This window comes from Lonchura striata, chromosome 6 (assembly GCF_046129695.1).
Source record: "Lonchura striata isolate bLonStr1 chromosome 6, bLonStr1.mat, whole genome shotgun sequence".
Classification (NCBI taxonomy): domain Eukaryota; kingdom Metazoa; phylum Chordata; class Aves; order Passeriformes; family Estrildidae; genus Lonchura; species Lonchura striata.
In genome coordinates, this window is record NC_134608.1 from 56,938,743 (window position 1) to 56,961,119 (window position 22,377).

At 40.6% G+C, this 22,377-nt stretch overlaps 1 protein-coding gene across 2 annotated transcripts in view; it reads right to left on the reverse strand.

Annotated features, from left to right (window-relative positions):
* The window catches only part of NAV2 (neuron navigator 2), a 209,356-nt gene that overhangs the window by 120,134 nt on the left and 66,845 nt on the right, over positions 1 to 22,377 (reverse strand). The window contains exons 4-7 of one of the 2 annotated variants that reach the window (XM_077784373.1): positions 14,922 to 14,994; positions 9,754 to 9,985; positions 8,133 to 8,201; positions 3,966 to 4,123 (exon numbers count right to left, since the gene is read on the reverse strand). In XM_077784373.1, coding sequence (XP_077640499.1) covers positions 3,966 to 4,123; positions 8,133 to 8,201; positions 9,754 to 9,985; positions 14,922 to 14,994 — 532 coding nt within the window. The remainder of the gene's footprint in view (positions 1 to 3,965; positions 4,124 to 8,132; positions 8,202 to 9,753; positions 9,986 to 14,921; positions 14,995 to 22,377) is intronic. The other variant, XM_077784374.1, reaches the window with a different exon arrangement.

The window sequence follows — 22,377 nt, forward strand, 5'->3', positions numbered from 1 at the left end:
ATGGTGGAGGTGGCTTATTAAGTTGATGTCTCTTACAGCTTCATAACTTCATTGATTTTATAGATTTGGCACAAGGAATAAGAAGAATATTCCCAGCCAACACCATCAGACTTTTGAGACTGCAAAGTGCAAACGGGGTGCCTGAAGAACAGTGAAGACAGCGGGTATATGAGGGTGTTCAGAGCAAGTAAAAAACATTTTGCAGAACCGCTTGCAGAGCATGTCTCAAGAGACTCTGCACTGTGTGCAAGCAAAACACTGCCATGAACTCCTGAGAAAAATTGCTGTGGCAAAGTCTTTACTGAAGTTGCAGGTTCCAATATATTTGTTTCCTTCTTGATACTACCTAGGACACAGTTTTATCATTGCCATGGATAAAAAGCAGATTAATGTATTTTAAATTGCATATGCAAATGAAATTAAAGGACAGGGAAGCAAAACAAAGCTATTCCCACATAAGCATGGGCTAAGTTATTCTGACAATTCAGAAGAGAACTGGCTCCAGTTGTATGAAGGGATTAGGATGACATTAAAAAAAAACTCAAAACCCACAAGCCTAAGTGCTCAATTCCCCACAAAACAAAAATGCAATTAAGACTTCAATGGCATTTTTCTTTTAAAAAAGCCTGCAACCAGGCTTAAAAATACCCTGTCTGGAATGTAACTGCAATTATAATTGGCTAATTACTATGACAATAAATAAAAAACCTACATATTTAGGCCATATACATGGCTAAATGTATATGTACTACGTGTATACTACTACTACATGTAGTACATGTAGTATACATGTACTATACTACATGTATATGTAGTATACATATACATGTAGTATAATACATATATACTACATATATGTATGTACATATATACATATATATGTATATACATATATATCTATAGGTATATACATATACATATATTCCCCATGCACTACAGCCATGTTATCATTTTATAACATGAGGAATGGGGGTCCTGAAATCCCTGTGAGTTCAGGTAAATTCCCTATAAAAGAGGAATTTTGCATATGAACTGAGGTTTGAACTCCAAAAAGCAAGTTAAAGCTATCAGGCCCTAACCTCAAAGAAGGTGCCCATAGGCCTGAACTACATGTCTGAGTGATCCTTACTAGAGGACACTTTTCTCTATATATTGAAAGTGGTGTCAGACAGCAAGTGGGGACTGAGAAAAAAAATGCTGAGGACACACGGTGAGATGTGGGGAAGAGAAGATTTGCATCTCTTTACACATTCCTTTGCTAAGAGCATGTGTGCACCTCACATCAAACATGTGCATCCATCCAAGAACCTCTTAATTTTCTCCAGTGGTGCAATCATTTTTGATATTACACAAATCCTTTCCTCAAGTTTTCTAAAAAATCAGTCGTCTCATCAATAACTGATTTATAGACTCTTTTGAAAAATCCAGGTTATTTATTTTCCAGTACTTGGCTGTTCTTCCATGCTCCATTTGCTGTCCCTTTCCTTTCTGATGCATTCTGTTTCAATTAATGCACTTTCATCACCACAAGCACAGACCACTGACTAACAAGACAATTTGCATTTGGAGGGAAAGGCCACAGATTATTAAAAGATAAAAATTACAACCTACTTTTTGTAAGAAATGGTTCAAACATTCGAACACTGAAGGCCACCTTCTATCACAAAGTGACCAATCATGCCAAAAGAGGCTGATTTTTATTTCTCCATTTCCTGCCTCAAAACCACAACATCTCCCTACTGGGTAGAGAGGTGAAAATTTACCAAGCCTGGCACACAGCACAGTCATGTAAGTCTCATTTTCTTAAGCAAAATACAGGATATGGGTCAGAAAACCTGAACTGTCTTAGCACTTTGACAATAAACTTTGCCTGGCAATGTTACAATTAACTTCACAATAAGCCAAAAATTTGTCAGACCAATTGCTTTTGTTTCTCATGGATGCAGACCAACTTTGTGTCATGATTATACTTTTAAGAAAAATTCAAGTTCAACTTTACATAAGTCTCTTTTTTTTTTTTCCAGACCATAATTTATGACTGGAATTTTTGACCAGAGCAAAATTCTGAGTACTTAATGCAACTTATGTAGCTTGTCAACCTAAGAGCCAGCCTTGTTTCCTTTAGTCATTTGTAATATTTGTAGGAAGCAGTTCATCTCATGTGCTTCTTCAGCAACCAGTTCATCTTTCTCAGGAGATGAATTACAGTGAGGAATGAGGGTTGCCAGAACTGTCTAAAAGCAGTTGATATTTAAGTTAGTTGACAAATTATTGTTATTTCTCTGTATGCATAAGGACTTCTTTCTTTCTTTGTTCTTTTTAGAAGACTAAAACCAGTACTTTCCTTATTTAGTCATCTTGGTTAACTGAGAAAACAGCTAAAATAGATGGAAGTCCTCTCCTCCATGCAGCATAACATCACACATCCCATATGGGGTAAGGATCATTTCCCAACCAACCCATGCTGCAGGACAAAACCAATCCCACTCCACCTCTCCCCAGTCCAGCGCTTATGGAACATGAGCAGAAGACTGTTCACAAGAAGGACAAAGAAAGAGACTGGGGAGATATTACCAAGGAAAACAAGGTTTCTGCTGCTCAGACTAAAACCTTTTAGCTCGTTCTTTGAACTGAAAGTTAAACCTAATTCAGATTTAGAGACAACTCCTACATGCTGATGTTACAGTTAAATCATTACTGTGCCTTTTAAAGATTACACATGGATTTACCAAGGTAGAATAATGCTAAATTATTAGCTTATTATGCTAATACATTAATCTGTAATATAATTATATTAGACAGAGCTGAATTTTATTTTTCTTTTATACAAAATATGATCAGGGTGTTTCAGAATGTCCCTGGAGAATGCTGAGGGTCCTCCACTGCCACCATAACTTTTCTGGGGTAACATTCCAAAACCTACTGACAAGGCAGTCCTAGGACAACAATTTGCAGAGAAGGAAGAGCAGAATTTCCTGGAAAGGACCAAGCATAAGAACTAGAGAGAAGCTGACCCAGACCAGTGCTTTTCCCTGGAGGAAAATGCTCATTACAGTTATCAGAAGCTCTGCAGGGCCAGCGAGGAGACGTGAGCCTGAAGGCTGCCACTGTCAGGTCGGTGCAAGGAGCCTGTGCTGAGGCCCAGTGCTGGCCCCTCTTAGGCAGCACAAGGACTTTGGGAATGTGGGAATTGCTGCCAGCCCGTGCCAGCAATGTGCCCATGCCAGGCTGGAGAGATGTGCTGGGTTCTCAGCAGCCACAGCCCCTCAGCCCTGCTCCCAGCCACAAACTGAGGCTAAGGAGGGCTGTCAGACCCCTGCATCAGTGAATGGACACAAAGTCAGGAAATGTCATTCAGGAAAGCTCTGCTTCACACACAGCATGGCTCTGAGTGTTCCTGATGCGCTGCCACAGGCATCAGTTCACTGCAACATTTATAAAACATACACATTTTATAAAGCATAACACGTTCCTGCCTTCACACACAACATGAGATGATTCCTGAAAACAGATTGGAATTGTGTAATTTTGTCTCTTACAGGATAGTCCGTGATAGTGATGGAAATGAAAGCAAATGGTACTATTTATCATATAAATACTTAGCAGAAATCTTTAGTGGTCATTTTTCATTCTTGTCAAACTACTCATCAAAATGTCTTGTTTTATGATTAATTCATTCCCCCTTATCTGTGCTTGAAGCAAAATGAAAAAACATGGTACATCAGTGCCAGGACTTTTTAAAGTTATTTTTTGGATGTCCCTTCAGGCCAGCAAGTCACAACTTCAGATATATTAAAGGAGGACTATACTTATTTCAAGAAGAGACAGCTGGCTTTTGGATTATAGATGTCATGTTTACAACACACAACTTCCAGGCAGTCTTACAACTTCTGGAGATTAACAGAAAATCCGATTTCCTCCGAATGAAGCCGCTATGAAGAAAATCCAAAAGATGACTTGCTTACCTTTGTCAGTGCTGCCTGTTGGGGTTGGAGGGAGAAGGCCAGGCTTGGATTTGTCATAGTTGTTAAAGCTCTGGCTGCGTCGGTTGTTGGCACTGATGGACCCACGAGCTTTGGCCTCGCTGCCTGCAGCGGACACCCTCATGGTGGGACCTGGAAGTCTGGTGGAAGAATTTACAGCATGTTTAAACATAGGTAAAAAAGCACTCTGGGCAAGAAGCTATGGGACACCATGCATAAGCTGAAAATATAAGGATCAACAGCACAAGGATAGGCTCATAAGGGTCTTTCTACTTCCGTAAGAACAAATCCTAGGGTGACATAATGGTGTTTGTATCTCCAATCGTGTGTTCTATTTATATTTGATATTATGTTCTGTGCTTTCAGAACTGACTCTGAAAGTGAAGGTTTGTTTTGCCTTGTTATCAGCCAGTTCACCTCCCCCATGGTCTGCTGTCTAGAAAAGGCTGGTGCTGGCTGGCTTACTTTTACTTACTTGCTTACTTACTTGCTTGCTTGGCTTGCTTGCTTTGCTTGCTTCTGCTTTTGCCTTTGCTTCCTAGTTAATTTAGCTAAGCAGTCCAATTCTTTCCCTAAACTGTTTCTTTTCCTTTCCTCTTCCTGAATACCATCCAACCTGCTCCAGACTGGGATCTGGGAAACACCAAGGAACATGGGAAGCCTGCATTTTGTGATCTGCAGCAGCCATCCCCAGTACTGGAGAGCAATCCCCAGCATCCAGACCCGGGTGACCACCCCCAAAAAAGACTTTCTAAATTTGTTCATCTCTTCAAAATAGTGAAAGAGTTTTGTTGTCATCTAGTATTATTATTTTTTTTTTTTAGTGCTAGAGAGTGCTTTATTCATTGAATAACTAAGTTATTTTCCACTTCTCTCAAAGAAAATTTTTTCCCGAACCAAGTAAGTAGAGAAGGACCGTAGGAGTTTGTTTTCTAGAAGTTCCTCCCAAAAAGTTTTCATCAAATTTACCCTAAACTAAAACATCTTAGATGAAAAGTGTATGTCAAACAAGCTGCAGTCTATAGGAAAATGTGCAGGACCCTGGAACCAGGGTAGAAATTATGTTTGGCTCTAGATAAGAAGGCTGAAGGATAGCTTTGATAAAACTATACTATATTACATTAATATACTATTTAAAGAGATACTATACTATTTTACATACTTCTTATTTACCTATCTAACTAACAAACTCATGACTCTCTGCTAAGAGTCCAAGACACAGCTGGATCTGATTGGTCATTGCTCAAATAACTTTTACTGGAATCTAATTAAGCAATTACTTTAGATAAACAATCTCTATACATTCTACATGGGGGAAACAAAGGAACAGAGATAAAGATTGATAAAGATTGTTTTCTTCTCTCCGTGTTTCTCTAAGAAATTCTGAGAGACAGAATTATGTCTCTCTGTCTAGAGAATGTGAATGTCACAGCAGTCTGAATTGTTTTATACCAGATAAAAAGCCCTGAGACAAAATTAGCAGTCACCTGCCATAAGTCTGGTGAATCAGAAATAGTTGCAGGTAAATTCAGGGGAGCAATACCAGTGGCAAAAGTTTAGGACTAAGTGAGGCATTTCTGTTCTTAGACCGGATTGCTGGCCACATAAAGGTTACCCTTATTTCAGAAATAACCATGAGCTGGAACTTGGTGGCCTTTTCCCTTCTAGAGAAGCACATCACATCTCTGCCCTGACAGCAGCCAAGCCCAGAAGACTTTAACCTGATTTAATTATTTGAGCCTATACAAATCACACAAAGCTTCAGTACCCTCTCCTAGAGTAACCACATTAGCAGTGAGCTGGTGTTAGCCTCTGGTTTAAACTGGGCATCTGCCTCTTCCAACATTTGCTTACCATAACCTGTACTTACCAGATTTAGCTGTTTAACTGGGAAAAAAAAATGTAGTTATTCTGGAGTAAGCAAACAAACTTTTATGCTTTTCAGGCAAAAAGGAAGGTGGAAGACTTCTCTAAAAAGCCACAGAATCAGGAAAGCCACTGGCATCACATCTCAGAACGCTTCAAAGCCAACATTCACACACAGAATCTTTTTAAAGCTTCTTCATGTAAAACACAAAAATCTATTCAAATAACTTGTGTCAATAATAAAGTAAAAGGAAGAACTCCCAGTTGTCAGAGAGTGGGGATGCAACTGACCAAATCACCATTGTGCCTCTGAGAGAAGGAAGAGAAGCCAGGAAGGAACCTGGCAGGGCTTCCTAAATAAACTGATTTAACCAGGACCAGTGAAGAAATAGAAAATAGGGAAAGAAACATGGAGAAAAAGCCAAAATGTCAGCAGCTGCATGCACATGCTTTCAAAGCTCAAAAGAGTCTAAGACATGAGGGCATCATTCAAATACAAACCCAAAAATTAATTTACAAGCTCAAACCACCACAGCACAGCACATCATGGTTCTGAGGTTGACTTTTAGACCAGTCTCTCAAATTATTCAGCTTTTTCCAGTACTGGGGGGTGCTAAAAAGTTGTCCATACTCATCAGTGCAGCAAAGGGTCCAAGACAAAACCCCAGAGGAGCTTCATCCACTGCAGAGGAGACCACAGGGGAAGAAGCTGAGGACAACCAGTGACAAATGGAACTTTTTGAAAAAGTTGCCAAGACAAGGAAGTTAATGAAAAGTTTTTTTGTTTGTTTGACAGGAAATGAGCTAGGTTTTCTACAAGGTACCTCAGCAAAGGTACCAACGCTGCCACCTGGTTTTGAAATACTGAGTATGGGGCACCCACCCCAGGATGGCTACAGGGGCCCCAGTATGGGAGGGAAGTTTTGCAGCAGCAGGGAAGGGACAATCTTCCTGTAGTGATGGATAAGAAAAGGCTCCCCACACATATCCACACAGGTTTTGCAAAGCTGTCACATTTTAAAATAAACAAAGCTCCTCAAACCATGTGACCACTTAAGAAGTGACAAGTTTTCCATCTGAGTCAGTATTGTCACTGCCAATAAAAACACACTGAGAATAAAAAACCTACATGCCAAAAGCACTTTTGAAGACAGCCTTACTCTTATACTTTTTTTGTCCTCCACTGTAGTTTAACTAACTGGTTTTAAGCCCCTGCTTTTGGTATTAGGTCAAGATACTTCACAGTGGTGTCTGTGAAATCTAAGGAAAAAATCAGGTTCAGGGAGACACTTCTGGGTTCTTGCTGTTTAGAGAGAAGGTACTGAGCTTGGAGAACACACTCTTTTACTACTCTTCAGCACCTCTGTTAAGCAAATATGAGCTGTCAAGCCATAATTAAGATAAAGGAAGAACATGAAAAGGAAATGTGGAACTTTTAACAGTGATTATTCTGCAGAGATTCACTGTTGGCATACAAGAAATAAGATGTGGGAAATAAATCTAAATTATACAGCAGAAAAAACAATCTATACAAACTGAATAAAGACCATAAGTTATAGCTCACAAGCTCAGCAAAAATTGTATGGTATAATTTCCCAGTGTACAACTATATTGCAGTCAAACATTTAAATATAATAGTAAAACAACAAGATTATTACACAGATTAATAACCACAGCAACCCTTAGGATCACTGAGGTGAGATGGACAGATGAGCTGGCATGCAAGCCATGCTGGGGTGCAGGGAGAAGGGACTGATATGCCTCTGCTTCACCTGCAGGGAGGTGACAGGTGCTGGGGTCAGAGCTCTGGGGACAGCAGGGACCCTGAGCAGCAAGTGCCACACTGGTGTCACCTCACAGCATGCAGGTGACACTCTCCTCACCAGCTGAGCCTGATGCAGCTCAGATGTGGGATGGAACTGGATGATCTTCAAGGTCAATTCCAACCCAAAACATTCTATGATTTCAATAATGCAGGTCAAAATATAATTAATACAGTGAGGCAAGAACTCCCAGAACCATGTTTTGTTCTCAAAAGCAAAAGCTCCTAAGAACAAAAAAATCATATAATTTCCTTGAGGGCCAAAATGCATTCCACACCTCATTAAAAATAAAAAAAAAAAAAAAAATTGTGAAAAAAAATTAAACCCATCTAAAACTTTCCCATTTCAGCCATTTGCAAAGGCCTCGTTACAAACTGTTTTTGACAGGAACTCTAAACATGCACCCAGAAATATTGCAAAAGGATTATTCATGCTTTGCAGAAGATGAAGAAATGCTAACCTAGAAGACCTTTTCTGACCAAGAGTGAATTGGATGATTTTGCTTTGAGATGAGTCCCTGGGAGATGCACTGTGACAGGAAAGAAAAAGCGGAAGAGAACATTGAACAAATACAACTTTTTTTTTTGTTTTTTGTTTGTGTTTTTTATTTTAAGCCACTGAACTTAGTAAGTGGTTTTAGGGAAAAAAGTGGGGTTTTATGAATTTCACAAGAATATAAAGCTTCTTGCCCAAATATGACTTCAGGTCAAAACCACTACAGTCTGAAATTAATTTTTACAGAGTAATGAACATGCAAATCTGCATGCAACCCCCAACTCTATTCCTCTTTTCCTTCTTGCTCCTTTATTTTATATATTTTCTGTAGAGTCTGAGCAATTTCTCTTTACTTTAGTACACACTAAGAAAACATGACATTTAAAATCTTCAGGATATACATATTTTTCAATTACTTGAAACCCAGCCCAATCTACACAATGGACTGGAAACAGCAAAACAGTGTCCAGCATCTCTGCATGTTTGACAAAAAATTTGCAGAAATCTCTTCAAATATATATTTATTTTATGGTAATTATTTCCTGTTTATACATGCTGTAGGAACACTATGTTTTTCAACTATACAAAACTATTGTTTACACCCAAATGAGCATAATTTGTGAAGAAAGACATAAAAGCCAAACCCAAATAACCTCTGAGCAGTCCCACTTGGAAGGCTTCAGTTAAACTGTTTATATCCCTCAGAAGGCAGCACTTAAGCCAGCATTCACCACAAGGTCTGTTAACACCAGCAATCCTCAATAGGAGATTTGTAAGAACAAGAAGCCTTCGTATTTTAGCAATTCTGCAAATATGATTTCTGCTTTTAATTCTCTTTCTTATCCCCACTAAACCCTCCCAGTTTTAGCAGTGCAATTGTCAGACCAGTAGAAAGTTGCACATGCATTTACTGTGGTACTGCCTCAGAACACTGCTTTTATTCCAACCTGGCCAGAGCACTTCTACTATTAAAGACATTCAAGGAACAAAACCCTTTTCTATTCATCTGTACTCTGATTTAGGAGTGCTAACAAACACCAGCAGTATTTTTTTTTTTTTGACCAAAAAGTCTAGATTTTATTTTGATTGCCACCAGGTGTTATGAGCTCTATTTCTTTTACCACTGTCAGAGTAACCCTTCCCCACACTGGAAGGTAACCCTTCCATTTCTTAGTGAGGACTGAAACTCTGGTAATCTGAGAACTGAAGTTGGTTTTCATATGCCTAAAATGCATGTTTTCTAAAGTGCATGCTTTGTGAGTAGAAGGAAGCAAAAGGAATAGTGAGAAAAACATCTTTTTACAATCCTGTGGTTACTTGGTCCAGCAGGGATGTTACACCCATTGGGCTGCAGATTTCCAGCACTGAAAAGATATTTAAACACACATGTTTTGATTTCCAAAGGCTTGAAGTCAATTGCTACCCAGCATTCCATTCCCAAGACACTTTATTCTAGAGCAGAACTAAAGAAAGGAGTTTCTTTGGCTTTTTAAGACCTGCAATGAAAAGAAAAAAAAAAAAAAAAAAAAAAAAGAAGAGAGAGATAAATAATGAAAAATACTCCAACTTTAAGGAGATTTCCCCACCTGGACTGCATTTCTGGTTGTGCTTTGAACTGATGCTGCACAGGTTGTGCGGGCTGTTGGCACGGAGTGTGGAGCGGAGCTGGCACCTGCTGCTGGGGGATGCCCAGCTGGCACTGGGATGGAGGCCCTGCTTGCTGGGCTGGATGGTGCTGGGGCTGCTGCTGCTGCTGCTTGTACCTAGACAGGCTGAAGAACAGGCCCAGGATGGCCTTTAGATTCCCATTCCTGATCTCTGCAAGGCAAAGAGGAGAAGTCACTCGTCAGCCAGCAGTGGGTGCCTTCTCTCCGAAAGCGCAGCGGGGCAGCCACTGCACGCCCAGAACACTGTCTGAACTCAGCTCCTTTGGGATATCCTTCAGGAGAAATTGCTTTCTGCACATCTAATTGGCATTACACTTGACTGCCAGTGAGCACCAACAAGAAATAAATAACTAATCTCTCCCCTGCAGCGACTGAGCAATATCTCACATTTCCTTTGCAGTCTGTGTTAATGCCAGTGTGCTTAAAAAGCAAGTCCCTTTAAATACTTCCTTTAAACTAACATAGCAAAAAACCCCAAAACAGAACCCCCAAAACAACAATTGTATTAAGGACAGCATGCTGTAAATGATTTCTCAGTCCTAAATCATGCACAAGGAGGAAATTCCTCCATTCGGACACGTATATTTAGAATATCAGAATAATTGCTTCCACTAAGAAAATTTTATGCCAGTTTTGCTCTAGAAAAACTATGGTTATTGAGTGACATAGCTGTATTCAAATATAATTACCATCTTTGATACTATCACTGATAGGAGTGGGCACCCAATGTACCTAAAGATAGCTTGACAGTAAATGTATGAACTTTTCAATTCCTGAATGTCATCCTCTTCTATGCAATATCAAATGCAAAAATGTAAAAGCAAACAGAAATACAAAGATGAAAAGGTGTATCAGACCATGCACTTAACCACTGTATCATAGTTAAAATGCCAGAGGGCAAATTCTTCCTTGCAGACAACCTTAATGTGCTGTGACTTAATTATTTGGCATGTTTAATTTCCTACATTAAAAAAGCTACATCAAACAGCTGAACTTCTGCCTGTGTTGTACAGATCACTTGAACTAAAAGCTGACTGTTGCCCTGTGAGAAAGCAAGAAGAAAAGGACATGTGGTAAGACAGTGGCCAAGCACAAAGGCAAGAACCAGAATTTTCATTTATTCCCAGTTCTGGCTGGAAGGTTGCTCTGCATCTGTGATGGGCCCCACTCCATCCTTTACTCCCTCTCCCAGCCACATTTCTGCTAACTTTGTTCATCTCTGCTCTAGAAACAAGCTCCTGCTCCTAATCCTAAGCACTTTACCCAGCAGATCTGAGGCTCAAGGTTTAAAACTGCTCTTTCCCGTTCTGTACCAGCTTCCAGCTTTGGTCTCCTTGTCTACCTGCACCTCAGTTTACTTTCCCTTCCCAGCCAGTAATATAATTTACTTTCTTTCTGAAATTTGTTTCAACCCATGCCCACATCTTCAGAGAATATGAGCCCTTCTCTAAGTGGCCCTGTCATCACCCAGACCTAGTGGGGTGATAACCCAGGATATTCCTTTCCAGATATCCAGACCCAGGATATTCCTTTCCTCTCATACTTTGTGACTCAGTTTCCCCAGCCATTTTTTTCTTCCCTGCAGCCTGGCCCCTCCATCAGTGCCCTCTCCCACCACTCAAACACCTCAATCCTTGTTTAAAGGATTGTCATTCCCAGGACCCTTCAGCAGCCATTTTCAGTCTTCCTTTGTTTTCTGGGCCAATTTTAGTCTCTTCCTGAACAGTGGGGTCCCAATTAATCCTGCCAGTTTCCCAGCCCACTCCTGCTCCCATGCAGTGCCATGCACAAACCCAGCCTTCTCTCACTGCACCAGGCAGGTTCCTTCCCTAATCTGCAGGTTCTCTTCAATAATCTGTGTTTATCTTGGGAGGACTGGGATGGAAGTAGAACAGACACAAAATACAGAACAAAGTGAAAAGGATTTCCTTATCTCCAGCAAAGAACTCAACTTACTCATGGGATCTGTAAGGCAAGTAGCATCTAATCACAGGTCAAAGCATAACTAAACAGATCCAGAGGCACTGGGAAGCTTAACTGCACAAATACAGGTCAGAGATAAAAGAAATTACCATGGGCCTGCTTGTTTAAATTTAGCAAAGCTATATGCAGCTGGAAACTGATTTCTGTGTGAAGTGAGAGGCAATTATAACAATAACCCACCTACAACGTGTTGCTGCCTGTTTTCTGCTGCATTTATCAGAAGGGCAAGAGGCTTTTTGACCAAATAATCAAAAGAACAACATTTTTAATGAGTTTAAGCAGTCTCTTCCCCTCTGGATTTGGAAAAAAAAAATTAAATCAGACTTTCAGTGGCACCTCTGTTTCTTTTATCTTAAAAACTAAGGTAATTCTGGCAGTTCTACCTTTCAATTCATACAAAAGGAGTATTTCAAAGACTACTTCAGCCTCACTGCACTCTGCACATCAGCAGAGTCTCAAATGCTTCCTGCTTCAAGTCCTCTCCAGCCCATGGTCAGCTCCAGAATCATATTGACTTAGATAAGGACAAGGATGTCACCCAGCCACTCTAATGTGGAGCCAAAAATTCCTGTCCTGGATACTGGAAACAAACTTGAAACTGGAAATTGGTTTTCATAGGAAACCCCACAAATCCACTCTTTGGAGATTTCCATCCTGGGATATTCCTGCTGGTGCTTGTTTCCCCTACATCAGTGCTCCAGGATGTGTTCAGCTGATCATTATCCAGCTCATCTCTAATCTAAAAGATGTGCAGCTGCTTATCTGTGATATCAGTTTGAGTTTCTACTGCACATTTATGTCCTCCAATATCTTCAATATCTTGAGAGCAAGGAGATATTGTGTGAAGGAGAGCAAGCTTCTCTGGGCAGCTGCAACTCCAGGAGTCTAAAACAAGGGCAGGGATATAGAAAGATAGTTCAAAGAATGAACAATAAAAATTTGCAGCAATAAGTGAAAAGAGATCTCCAGCTCTCCATAGTTTTCTTCAGTAACTAGAAATGGAGATTTTAGATTTTTAAGAATCTTAGATAAGGGGATGCCTGTTTGCCTGAATGTTCCTGGGGAAGAGAAGCCTCTAGCACAGCCTGGTCATCATCAGTGATTGCAGATGCTCAGCATCTCTACTGCATAAATCCATCAAAATAGACTCTGTGTCAGTGGCAAGCACATATCAAAGTAGGATTTTTCAACTCTGGAAGGATATACATGTGCAGTCCCAAATTATTTCAACATTTAGGAGTCATCAAAATTCCAGTTTTGAATCATTAACTTCTTTCCACTCTGAAGCTGCACTGTTGAAAAATACGTGCTCTTAACAAACCCAGGGGACTTCAGTGATTATTCCCATTTGGAAGCAATCACAACCTTTTCCTTCCTCCTATATGAGGATCTGCCAGTGAAGTAAATAAAGTTATTTGCAGTTGACCTAGCAGGTCTTGGCAATTTGCACAGAAACACTGGCTTGTTTGGTAACAACATTCCTCACTTTAAATGGTTCTTTGTTCCTCAACACAGTGCTGGAGCAACTAGAAAGAGAAATTCACTTTACTGTTGCATTCAAGTCTTTTAACTTATTTTATAAAAGTCTATTTATTCCCTCCCCATGTCTAGTTGTCACTTTCCTCCTTCAGTGTTAGTGGTGGAGCCAGTAAATGCACTCAGCTACATGCTGGCAGCAATGCACATTGCTGGTCCCTTCTTAGCTTCCACGTGATTTAATGCACTTAATTCCGAGGTAGTGTAAAAGAAAGGCAGAAATCCCAAAGCAGCAAAGCCAGGGGATAATGTGAGTCCTGCTGGGCCTGAGCTGGGATGTGGCCAGAGAGCTCTGGGCATTAATCATGCTGAGAGCAACACCACGCTGCCAGCTCTGTGCACCCAGGCAGCTTTCTCCTCACTGATCTGCTAGTTCACTCACATTTTACCTCCTAGCAAGACAGGTAAGTCATGTGAAATGCATTTTTACAATATTTCCGTGCTAAGGTCAAAATGTTGGCCTTTACAACCAGCTCAGCTGCATTTTCTTTTTAATCATTTCCTTGCAAAGAAATTTCTGCCATTCGAAGTTTTAGCTCGTGATTTCTTGACATGAGAATCCTGATTACAACTGAGCAACTGAGGCATATAATGCTGGCAGCACTCAGATAAAGCTTCTCTTTGGAGGAAAATATTTGTTATTGCTGTTCTAATCCAATGTAAGAATACACCTAAGATTCAGCCTCCTCTTCTGCTAGCTGTGGTGTGCTCAGGTTAGAACACTAAATATCTGCTATTTTGCTGCAGCCTCCTCCTCCAAACTAAGTTTGTGAAGAGACTCAGTCATCAAATGTAACTTTGAAGTCTCATCTGATGCCACACATTCAATTATTTGTTCTGCAAAACAGTGATGGAGATGTCATATCATGTATTCAGCTACTGAACCCAACTGCTTTTCCAGCATATTTAAATGAAAATACAAGTGAAAGCTGGTGCTGAGGATGACAGAAATCTGTTTGATCTCTTAATAAGATAATAGCTAAACAGCTTCTGAGCCAACAGGTACCACACATCCTGGCATAAAAGAAGTTTGGTTTCAGAAAATTCTGATGCTCTTCAAAAGCAGAGTGATTAACTAGAGGTCAAAATGTTTTGTTTTGGTTCAAAACATTTGGATTTGATTGTTTTGTGCACTTGGAAACAGGAAAAAAATCTTTTAAAATGAGAAGCAAGCAGGATGGTTGTTCGGGTAAGAGAATAATTGAAGAAGAAGGAAATAAATTTTTCTCAGAAAAGGCAAACAACTGACAGCTGTTCACTTATATCTGTAAAATATACACTTATCAATGTGCAAATTATAGAATTGAGATAAGAAATTTCTGGTTTAAACTGAAAGTAGTAAAGAACTGACTGAATTCTAATTTGGACTCATTGATTACTTTTACAAGTCAGCTGTGTAGAAATTAGATACATTATTTTATCTACCTTCCACAGTGAGATGGGGTAAAAAAGAAATAAAGATTGCTAGAAGTTTAACTTGACCTTATTAATCTTCCATTAGACTCCGTGTTCTAGTTGCAATCACAGGTAGTAATTCAGGTTCCTCATTTAACAACCAATGGACTCACCTTCTGCTGACAGCCCCTGGATGTTAATCCCCTTAGCAGCCAAGAAACTCAGGCATGCGTCTATGTTTTCAATCTGTTCAAGAACAAACAAAACAAACAGAAAAAAAGGAGACACAAAAAGAAAACGCATTGTAATAATTATTTACTTCCATCTACGGCCACTTGTAAATGCACTCAGTCTTTGCATCCCATTAAAAAATCTCTTTGCTCATGATGTGGAAACCACAGCATGAAAGCCTCTCAGTTACTGAGGTCCTAAATGGATTATTCCATTGATTATAAACTGACTGTTCCACGGGTCAGGGCTTTCTCTTGTTTGCATTTGCATGAGGCAGGTTAGCTCAAGCCCCCGTCTGTTGTAAATGTAGGAGAACCCAATGTGAAGAAATGCTGATGTCTGACTCAATTCAGAAGGCTGAATTATTTCTTTATTATAACTATGCTAAAATACACTAATATACTATATAAAAGGAGGATACTAAAACTACATACTACTTTCTCTGACTAACACAACTCGTGACCCTCTCTGAGAGCCCAGCCCCAGGTGGGTTGGACTGGCCATCAGGCTCAAACAATCCTCACCAGAATCCAACCAAGCACTCACCCCAGGTAAACAATTCTCCAAACACATTCCACATGGGAAAACAAGGAGCAGAAATAGAAATTGTTTTCTCTTTCATTTCTCTCTGTGCCCATCTATGAAATATCCTGAGAGGGAGAGAAATGTGCTTGCAACACCCATCACAACAGGTGATCGCTGCGTTTCTTACTAGAGGCTCAAGGATGCTCTGTGCCAGGATTCGTAACCTACAACAAGTGTAACAAACATGAAACCAAAAATAAACATGGAAGCCATTTGTTTGGGAAGGCAGATTGCCACTTGCTCGGAAGCTGACAGCTGGCAGAAGTTTCCAGCCACACTGGATTTTGGGTTTGAATACAAAAGCTGTAACTGGAAACCCCAGCGGAATGGGGAACGCGGTCCCAGGCGGCATTCCCCGCGAGTCACAGACACCAGGCCACTCGGGACACTCGCTCAGGGGCATGTCCTGCCCTCACAGAGGTGGGACAGTGGGAACAACCTTCCTGGGATAAATCCACTTCCACCAGGCAGGGACTTGTGCACAACAACCCTGGCTGTCAGCTGCTCTACAGAACTCTGCCGCTATACGCAGACTGGACTCAAACCCGAGCTAAGAAAGTGAACTCCAGACAGGCTGGACAAGTCAGGAATGTTTTCCATTTTATCTCAACATTACTGTAAAAATCTTGCAGCAGCCTCACACCTAATTTCCCATCAAGCTCCCACAGAAGCTCTGCTGTCATAACCAGAAGATGCAGGGAGATGCCAGCCCCCTCCCCACACTAAAGCACTTCCATGCAAAGCCTAAGCTTGGACACCTCGAGGGGCTGCAAAGAACATTTTAGGAAATACCACGTTTTTTGTTTGGTTACACAAAAAACTCTTAGATGATACTGTTGAGCAATTCTTTTATTTAACCATGGTGATCAGCAAGTGATAAAACAGAGTCTTTGTGTTTGAACATCTCTCAAACATTAATTTATTAATTCCTGAAACATTGCAACCAAACACTGCATCCACCAAGTGGAAAAAGAAGGAGACAGACACCAAGCCCCACACTTGGGCTCATATAACTACCTTTAGTCTGTGAAGCATGGAGACATCAAAAGGAAACATGAAAAATCCAGCTGCCCTGGCAGCTCCTGTCTGCCCTCATAAAAATACACAACTGAGGGCTAAGGCAGCATTTTAGAATTTGAGCTCCCTGTCCCTCTCAAAGTAATAAAAAAGTACCAGGGAAGCTGACAGGAAACCTCTCACATGGATTTCTCTCAGGTTACATTAATTTATTGTCAATAACTATAACAATAAAAACATTTTCTTTGATTGGGGTGGAGGTTAAGTTATTGGCATTGCTGAACTGTGATTTCAGCAATTAGAAACACGTTTATCAGCCTCATTATACTTTGAGATATAATGTAAAGTACACAAAGTATATAGTGCACTTTGAGTGTACTCCAAAACCCAGAGAGGTACCAAAGAATACATTTCCTGTACTGCTCAGACCTTAAGGCTTGGAGCAGGGTGCAGTTCAAAGGTTCATCTATCCACAGTTCAAAATGATCCAACAGTCAAGTGACCCATTTCCTTCTTCAGTACTCAACAACCCTTTCAAGTTTCCAACACAGCTCTTTTATTGAGGTGACTGGGGTTGGAAAAGCAAAGTTCACCTTTTCAAAAATAAACACTACATAAAAGGATCGGTCCATTCCCACTACCTGCACTTAACAAGCTGCATTATTCCAAGAACACTCGCAGACTTCCACAGCTGTGGGTAGATGCTTCCTCTCCAAATAAGCAGGTTAGTGACTAAAGATAAGCAACATCTCACCTGCACTCCACATCTGCAATAGCTCTCTCATTCCTGCTCTGCTTGCTTCTCTTCCTAGGCCACTCATCTTTGCATAAACTCTCTTTTAGGACAGAGTGAGCACAAGATTAAGATTTATATCTGGGTAGTGAGTTCCTCATCCATGTCCTCGTTCTTGATGCTATGCAGGAATCTTTGCTGATGTCCTAATCTCATCCTCTTCAGATTCAGGGAGCCCCCTTTAAAACAATTCCATTTCTCCCATGGGATAACCCCTCAGCTTTTCTGAGCATGGCAGCCACTGAATTTAGGTAATTCACTCCCATCCTCAGACTGATGGATGACTCTCCATCACAGGTCTGTACCTGAACCATAGGTTGAGCAACCTGGAACCTCACTGCCATACAAAAGGTCAGATGGGCTGCCTTGCCACACCAGTGGTAATGCCTGGCTAAAAGCTGTGAGAAACAGGGGCTAAAAGCTGTGAGAAGCAGGGGCTCTTGGTGCTCTACTGATATGGAAAACACCCTAATGTCACCAGGCAGGACAAAACAAAACGGGAGTAACAGGGATGTGCAAAAGTACACCCCTTTACATTCAGAAAATAACTAGGATAAGATCCCGTGGGGATGTACAGCACTGCATATATGAGAAATTCACTAAAGGAATAAAGCTGAAAGATATAAAGGTGTCAATGACCGTCTAAAATTTACACATTGTCTGTGATATTAACAACATTACATGGCAGCATGGCAGGAATGAGAGAAATTGGTTGATTTTGAAGGAAAACTAGAGCTCAAAAAGGAAAACAGAAGGAAATTAGAGAAAATCCAAGAAGGAAGTGGAACACTGAATGCAGGACTGTAGCTGAAATTATTAAAATTGACTGCTGGTAAGAATTCAAGGTCCTCCCACACATCAATGGCTGGCCTGAGTCAAGAAGCCTGACTTGGCTGAATCAGTCTAATGCACCAGAAATCATCCTGCTCCTTGAAGAGATGACTTCCCAGCAATGCAACATGTCATGAATTTCACTCATAAAAGCTCCAAGGAAGAATTCCTACTCTGGGCCCTCCTGTATTAACTACTAATAATACGAGAATATTGTTTTATGATGCCCCCAGTACAAACAGGGCTGGAGGTAGCAAGCTATGATAATTAGAGCATTTAGATGTGTGTAGGGTAGAAGTGAAGTTTCTGGATAGGTCTCAGCTGGATGACAGGAAAAAAATTCTTCCCTGTGAGGGTGGTGAGGTCCTGGCACAGAACTGTGGCTGTTCCATCCCTGGAATTGTTCAAGACTGGACAGGGCTTGGAGCAACCTGGGATAGTGAAAGGTGTCCCTCCCCATGAGAGGGAATTGGAACAAGATGGTTTTTAAAGTCCATTCCAACCCAAACCATTCTATGATTCTAAGCACAACCCCATGACTGCATCCTGGTGACTTCCAACAGAAAACACAGTTGACTCCTTGTAATTACAGCATTCAGCAGCAAATCATCACCCAGACTCTATAGGCCCCTTTTCTGCCAAGTCCACATATTGCTTAAACCCTGTAAGCAGATGTGAAAGGACTGGATTTGCCAAAGGGGAGTGGATATTTTCTGTTTCACCGTGAGCTACAGTTGTTTTTTGGCTGACAATTCTGATTTCTCGTTTGCTTTGTCAGCAACATTTAACACAGCAAAAGCAAAGCAGGAAAGATGGCAGCTGGATACTCTCATTCCCTGCCTACCCAAAACAGGGAAAAGCTGTGCAAAAGAAGGAAAACCAAGCACAGACACCCACAGTGATTATCTCACTCAGAAACATTATTGGGTTATCCAAAACTTAGCCTTATTAAACCTCCCAGCCAAAATATTCAAATGAATTTGCAATTTTAGATCACCACATTTAAAATACCTCAGTAATCTACTATCAACATGTGCTATCAGTCCCACATCATTTTATGATGGGTATTTATTCTGAAATGTCCCTAAATGCCAACCAAGCACAGTTGAGCCCACACCAGAGGGGCTGGCAGCCCCTGGGGTTCCTCCTCCTCCTTTCTTTGAATTAGGAGATTATGAGAAAAAAACTGTAACAATGCTCAAAATTAAATTAAATTAAAATTACATTTCTGCTCAGACATAACGTATCAAGTGTCATCACTCCCATTCTCATATTCAGAGAAGGAAAACCCACCTGAAAACTTCCTCTTAACATGAACAACCTGACATGGTGGAAACAGAAGGGAAATGTCCGAGACCAGATAATCACACAAGACTTTGTGCTTGTCATATAGCAGCAATTTCAATTTCTATTCTTACCATTGCTAGAGAGAAAACGTGCCCTGGCCTGTATGAGCAGAACAGGATACATCAGAAACGAATAAAAACAAAAAAATCAAAACAAGCCAAAATATCCCCACCCTGTAGCCTATAAATGGAGACCCACAGGTGGGCACTGATGTGTTGAACATTGACAGTATCAGACAAAAAGCTGAGTATGGACACAGCCTCCAGCCAAAGCTGTCTGTCCAACCCTGCCAAGTCAAACACACAAGGTAAAGGATAACCAGTGCTGCCCCGGGCAGAGACACAAAAACCAGAATTAAACTTATTGTAGGTTCCTTCACTTACAAACCAGGGTAAGTTGCTCACATCATGATGCAAGACCTCTGCTCCCAACTTTTACAGTGATAAATGGGAAGTTTTGATGAGAAACTTATCCAAAAAACCCACTTCTTAGACTGAAACCAGTGTTTTCCATACAACCAGTGGCTCAATATTATATGCAGCATATTAATTAAAAAAAAAAAAAAAATTCATTCATATGAAAGGTTTTAGGGCCTCACAAACCTTTATGCAATATTCCAGCAGATTTCACACACAGTGCAGAAACAAGGAAACAGCCTAAGAAACGTAAGCTGTTCCTTAGGGCAATATCTATTTCTTGCCTATATTTTTGAATAAGGCTTTTACTCTCATATTTTTATATTCTAAAGTTTGGAAAGAGCCTTAAAATCTAAGTCATTACACTGACAATCCTTAGAATCTTGGAGTTTTGGGGGAGGAAGGGTTCTCCATTCCAATAATACCTCATTTGCTCTATTTCCTAAATATAATGATATATAAAATACCAAAGCAGAACTGCAAATTCCATTTGTCCCAGAAGGACATAAATACTAACTCTTATTGTTCTGTTTAAAATAAATCTTCATTAGCAGTTATCCCATTCAAAATATATCTTTTTAGAAAGAAAGTAATACATTGCTCCCAGCGCTCATCTGCTGCTCCTGACTACTTGGATAAAACTGTCTTCCAAAATTAAGTTTCAGGATTTTGACAGAACTTAGCGGGCACCTTAGAAATAAAATCAAAGATGTAATGGAAGGGCAAATTAAGCTAATCCATATTTTGAAGCCAGGCTGTGGCAGATATACCCACAGAAACAAAAATCCACTCAACTCATGAAGAGTTGAATCTTCTTTTAAAATGCCCTTATTTTGGGTTTTTAAAGATAAGGAGAGTTTGGGCACTAGTCTAAGGCTGGAGAACCAGCCTAAGCCTCATCTCATGCATCCTCTTCTCTTTGACCCTAGTAAAACCTTTGCTATCCTGTGTTTGCAGCTCTTCCTGCAGAAATAATGGCACAAATATTCAACATTCACTCCCAACATGCCCAGTGTGAATAGAAATGAGGGCAGTAAACCACACTGGCTGAAATTCCTAATGACAACAAAGAGCATCCAAGGGGCACACTTGGATTGTGAATGGATTCAGGCCACCCAGGGCAACTCCCAAGGTCTGCCAAAGCTGATCTGCTCAGGGAGAGACACACAGAGGGTTGTAGAAATGCTCCTGCTTTATTCAGCCTTCTTTCAGGTTTGTTTTCTTCAGGTTTATTTATTTAAAACTGAAATTTTCCCATGGGGGAAAAAACAAAAGTAAAGAGCATTTTCTTTGAAAAATATTCTTGGAACTATTATTATTGATTAGCTCTTGAGAATCAAACCTCTGAAAAGTTAAAGGGGACAATCTGTGAATAATCTGAAATCTTGAGATGTTCTAAATCATGATTAAGCCACAACAAGCTCAAACATTGCAAAACAAGTATCAACAAGGAATCCTGCCTCTGGAGAATCATTAATTTAGGATATAGATGAAACTCTCTTGACAATATTTTAGCACATACCACAGTAACTGTATTTCTTGGCACTGAATCTCTGTTCCTGTGTAACTGCAAGGAGGAAAAGGCAGGGAGAAGCCACGGCTGTGTTCAGTAAATAATTAGGACAGCATAATTAGGACATAATTAGGATGGCAGTGACTCTCATGGATGCATTACACCTTCCCTGGCTGCTCATGGAAGACCCTTTTCTATCTGGGGCTCCCAGCCTCCAAGTAATGTTCTGTGCAACTGGGAAAAGGGGGAATGGCTTTAAACTGAGAGAGAGCAGGTTTGGATAGGAGATTAGGAAGAAATCCTTCCCTGTGAGGGTGGTGAGGCCCTGGCACAGGTTGCCCAGAGAAGATGTGGATGCCCCATCCCTCAGAGTGTCCAAGGCCAGCTTGGATGGGGCTTGGAGCAACCTGGGAGAGTGGAAGGTGTCCCTGCCCATGGCAGGGGGGTTGGAACTTGGTGGTCTTCACAGTCCCTTCCAACCCAAACAATTGCATCATTCTATGATTCAATATCAAATAACACCAATATCTAGCAAAGGTGGACTTTACTTTGGTCATACAGTGGCAATTTCAATTTCTTTTCTTGCCAGTGCTAGAGAGAAAATATGCCCTGGCCTGTATTGTCCCAAATAATTTCATCATTCTGTGAGTCAATCTAAAATAACACCAATATCTAGCAAAGATGGACTTCTTCCTAAAGCATCCTTGAAATTAACAAAAAGCAATGTTTTTCAGAGTGCACAAGTGCTCAAAAGGAAGGAGTGGCTCCAACAAAGCTCAGCGCACCGAGCGCTGGCAGCTCCCCATCCTCAAACACCAGCTCAGATGTTGAAGGCTCTGTGTATCAGCAACTTCAACTTGCAGCAGGAGTCCAGGATTTAATGAAACTTGTTCAGA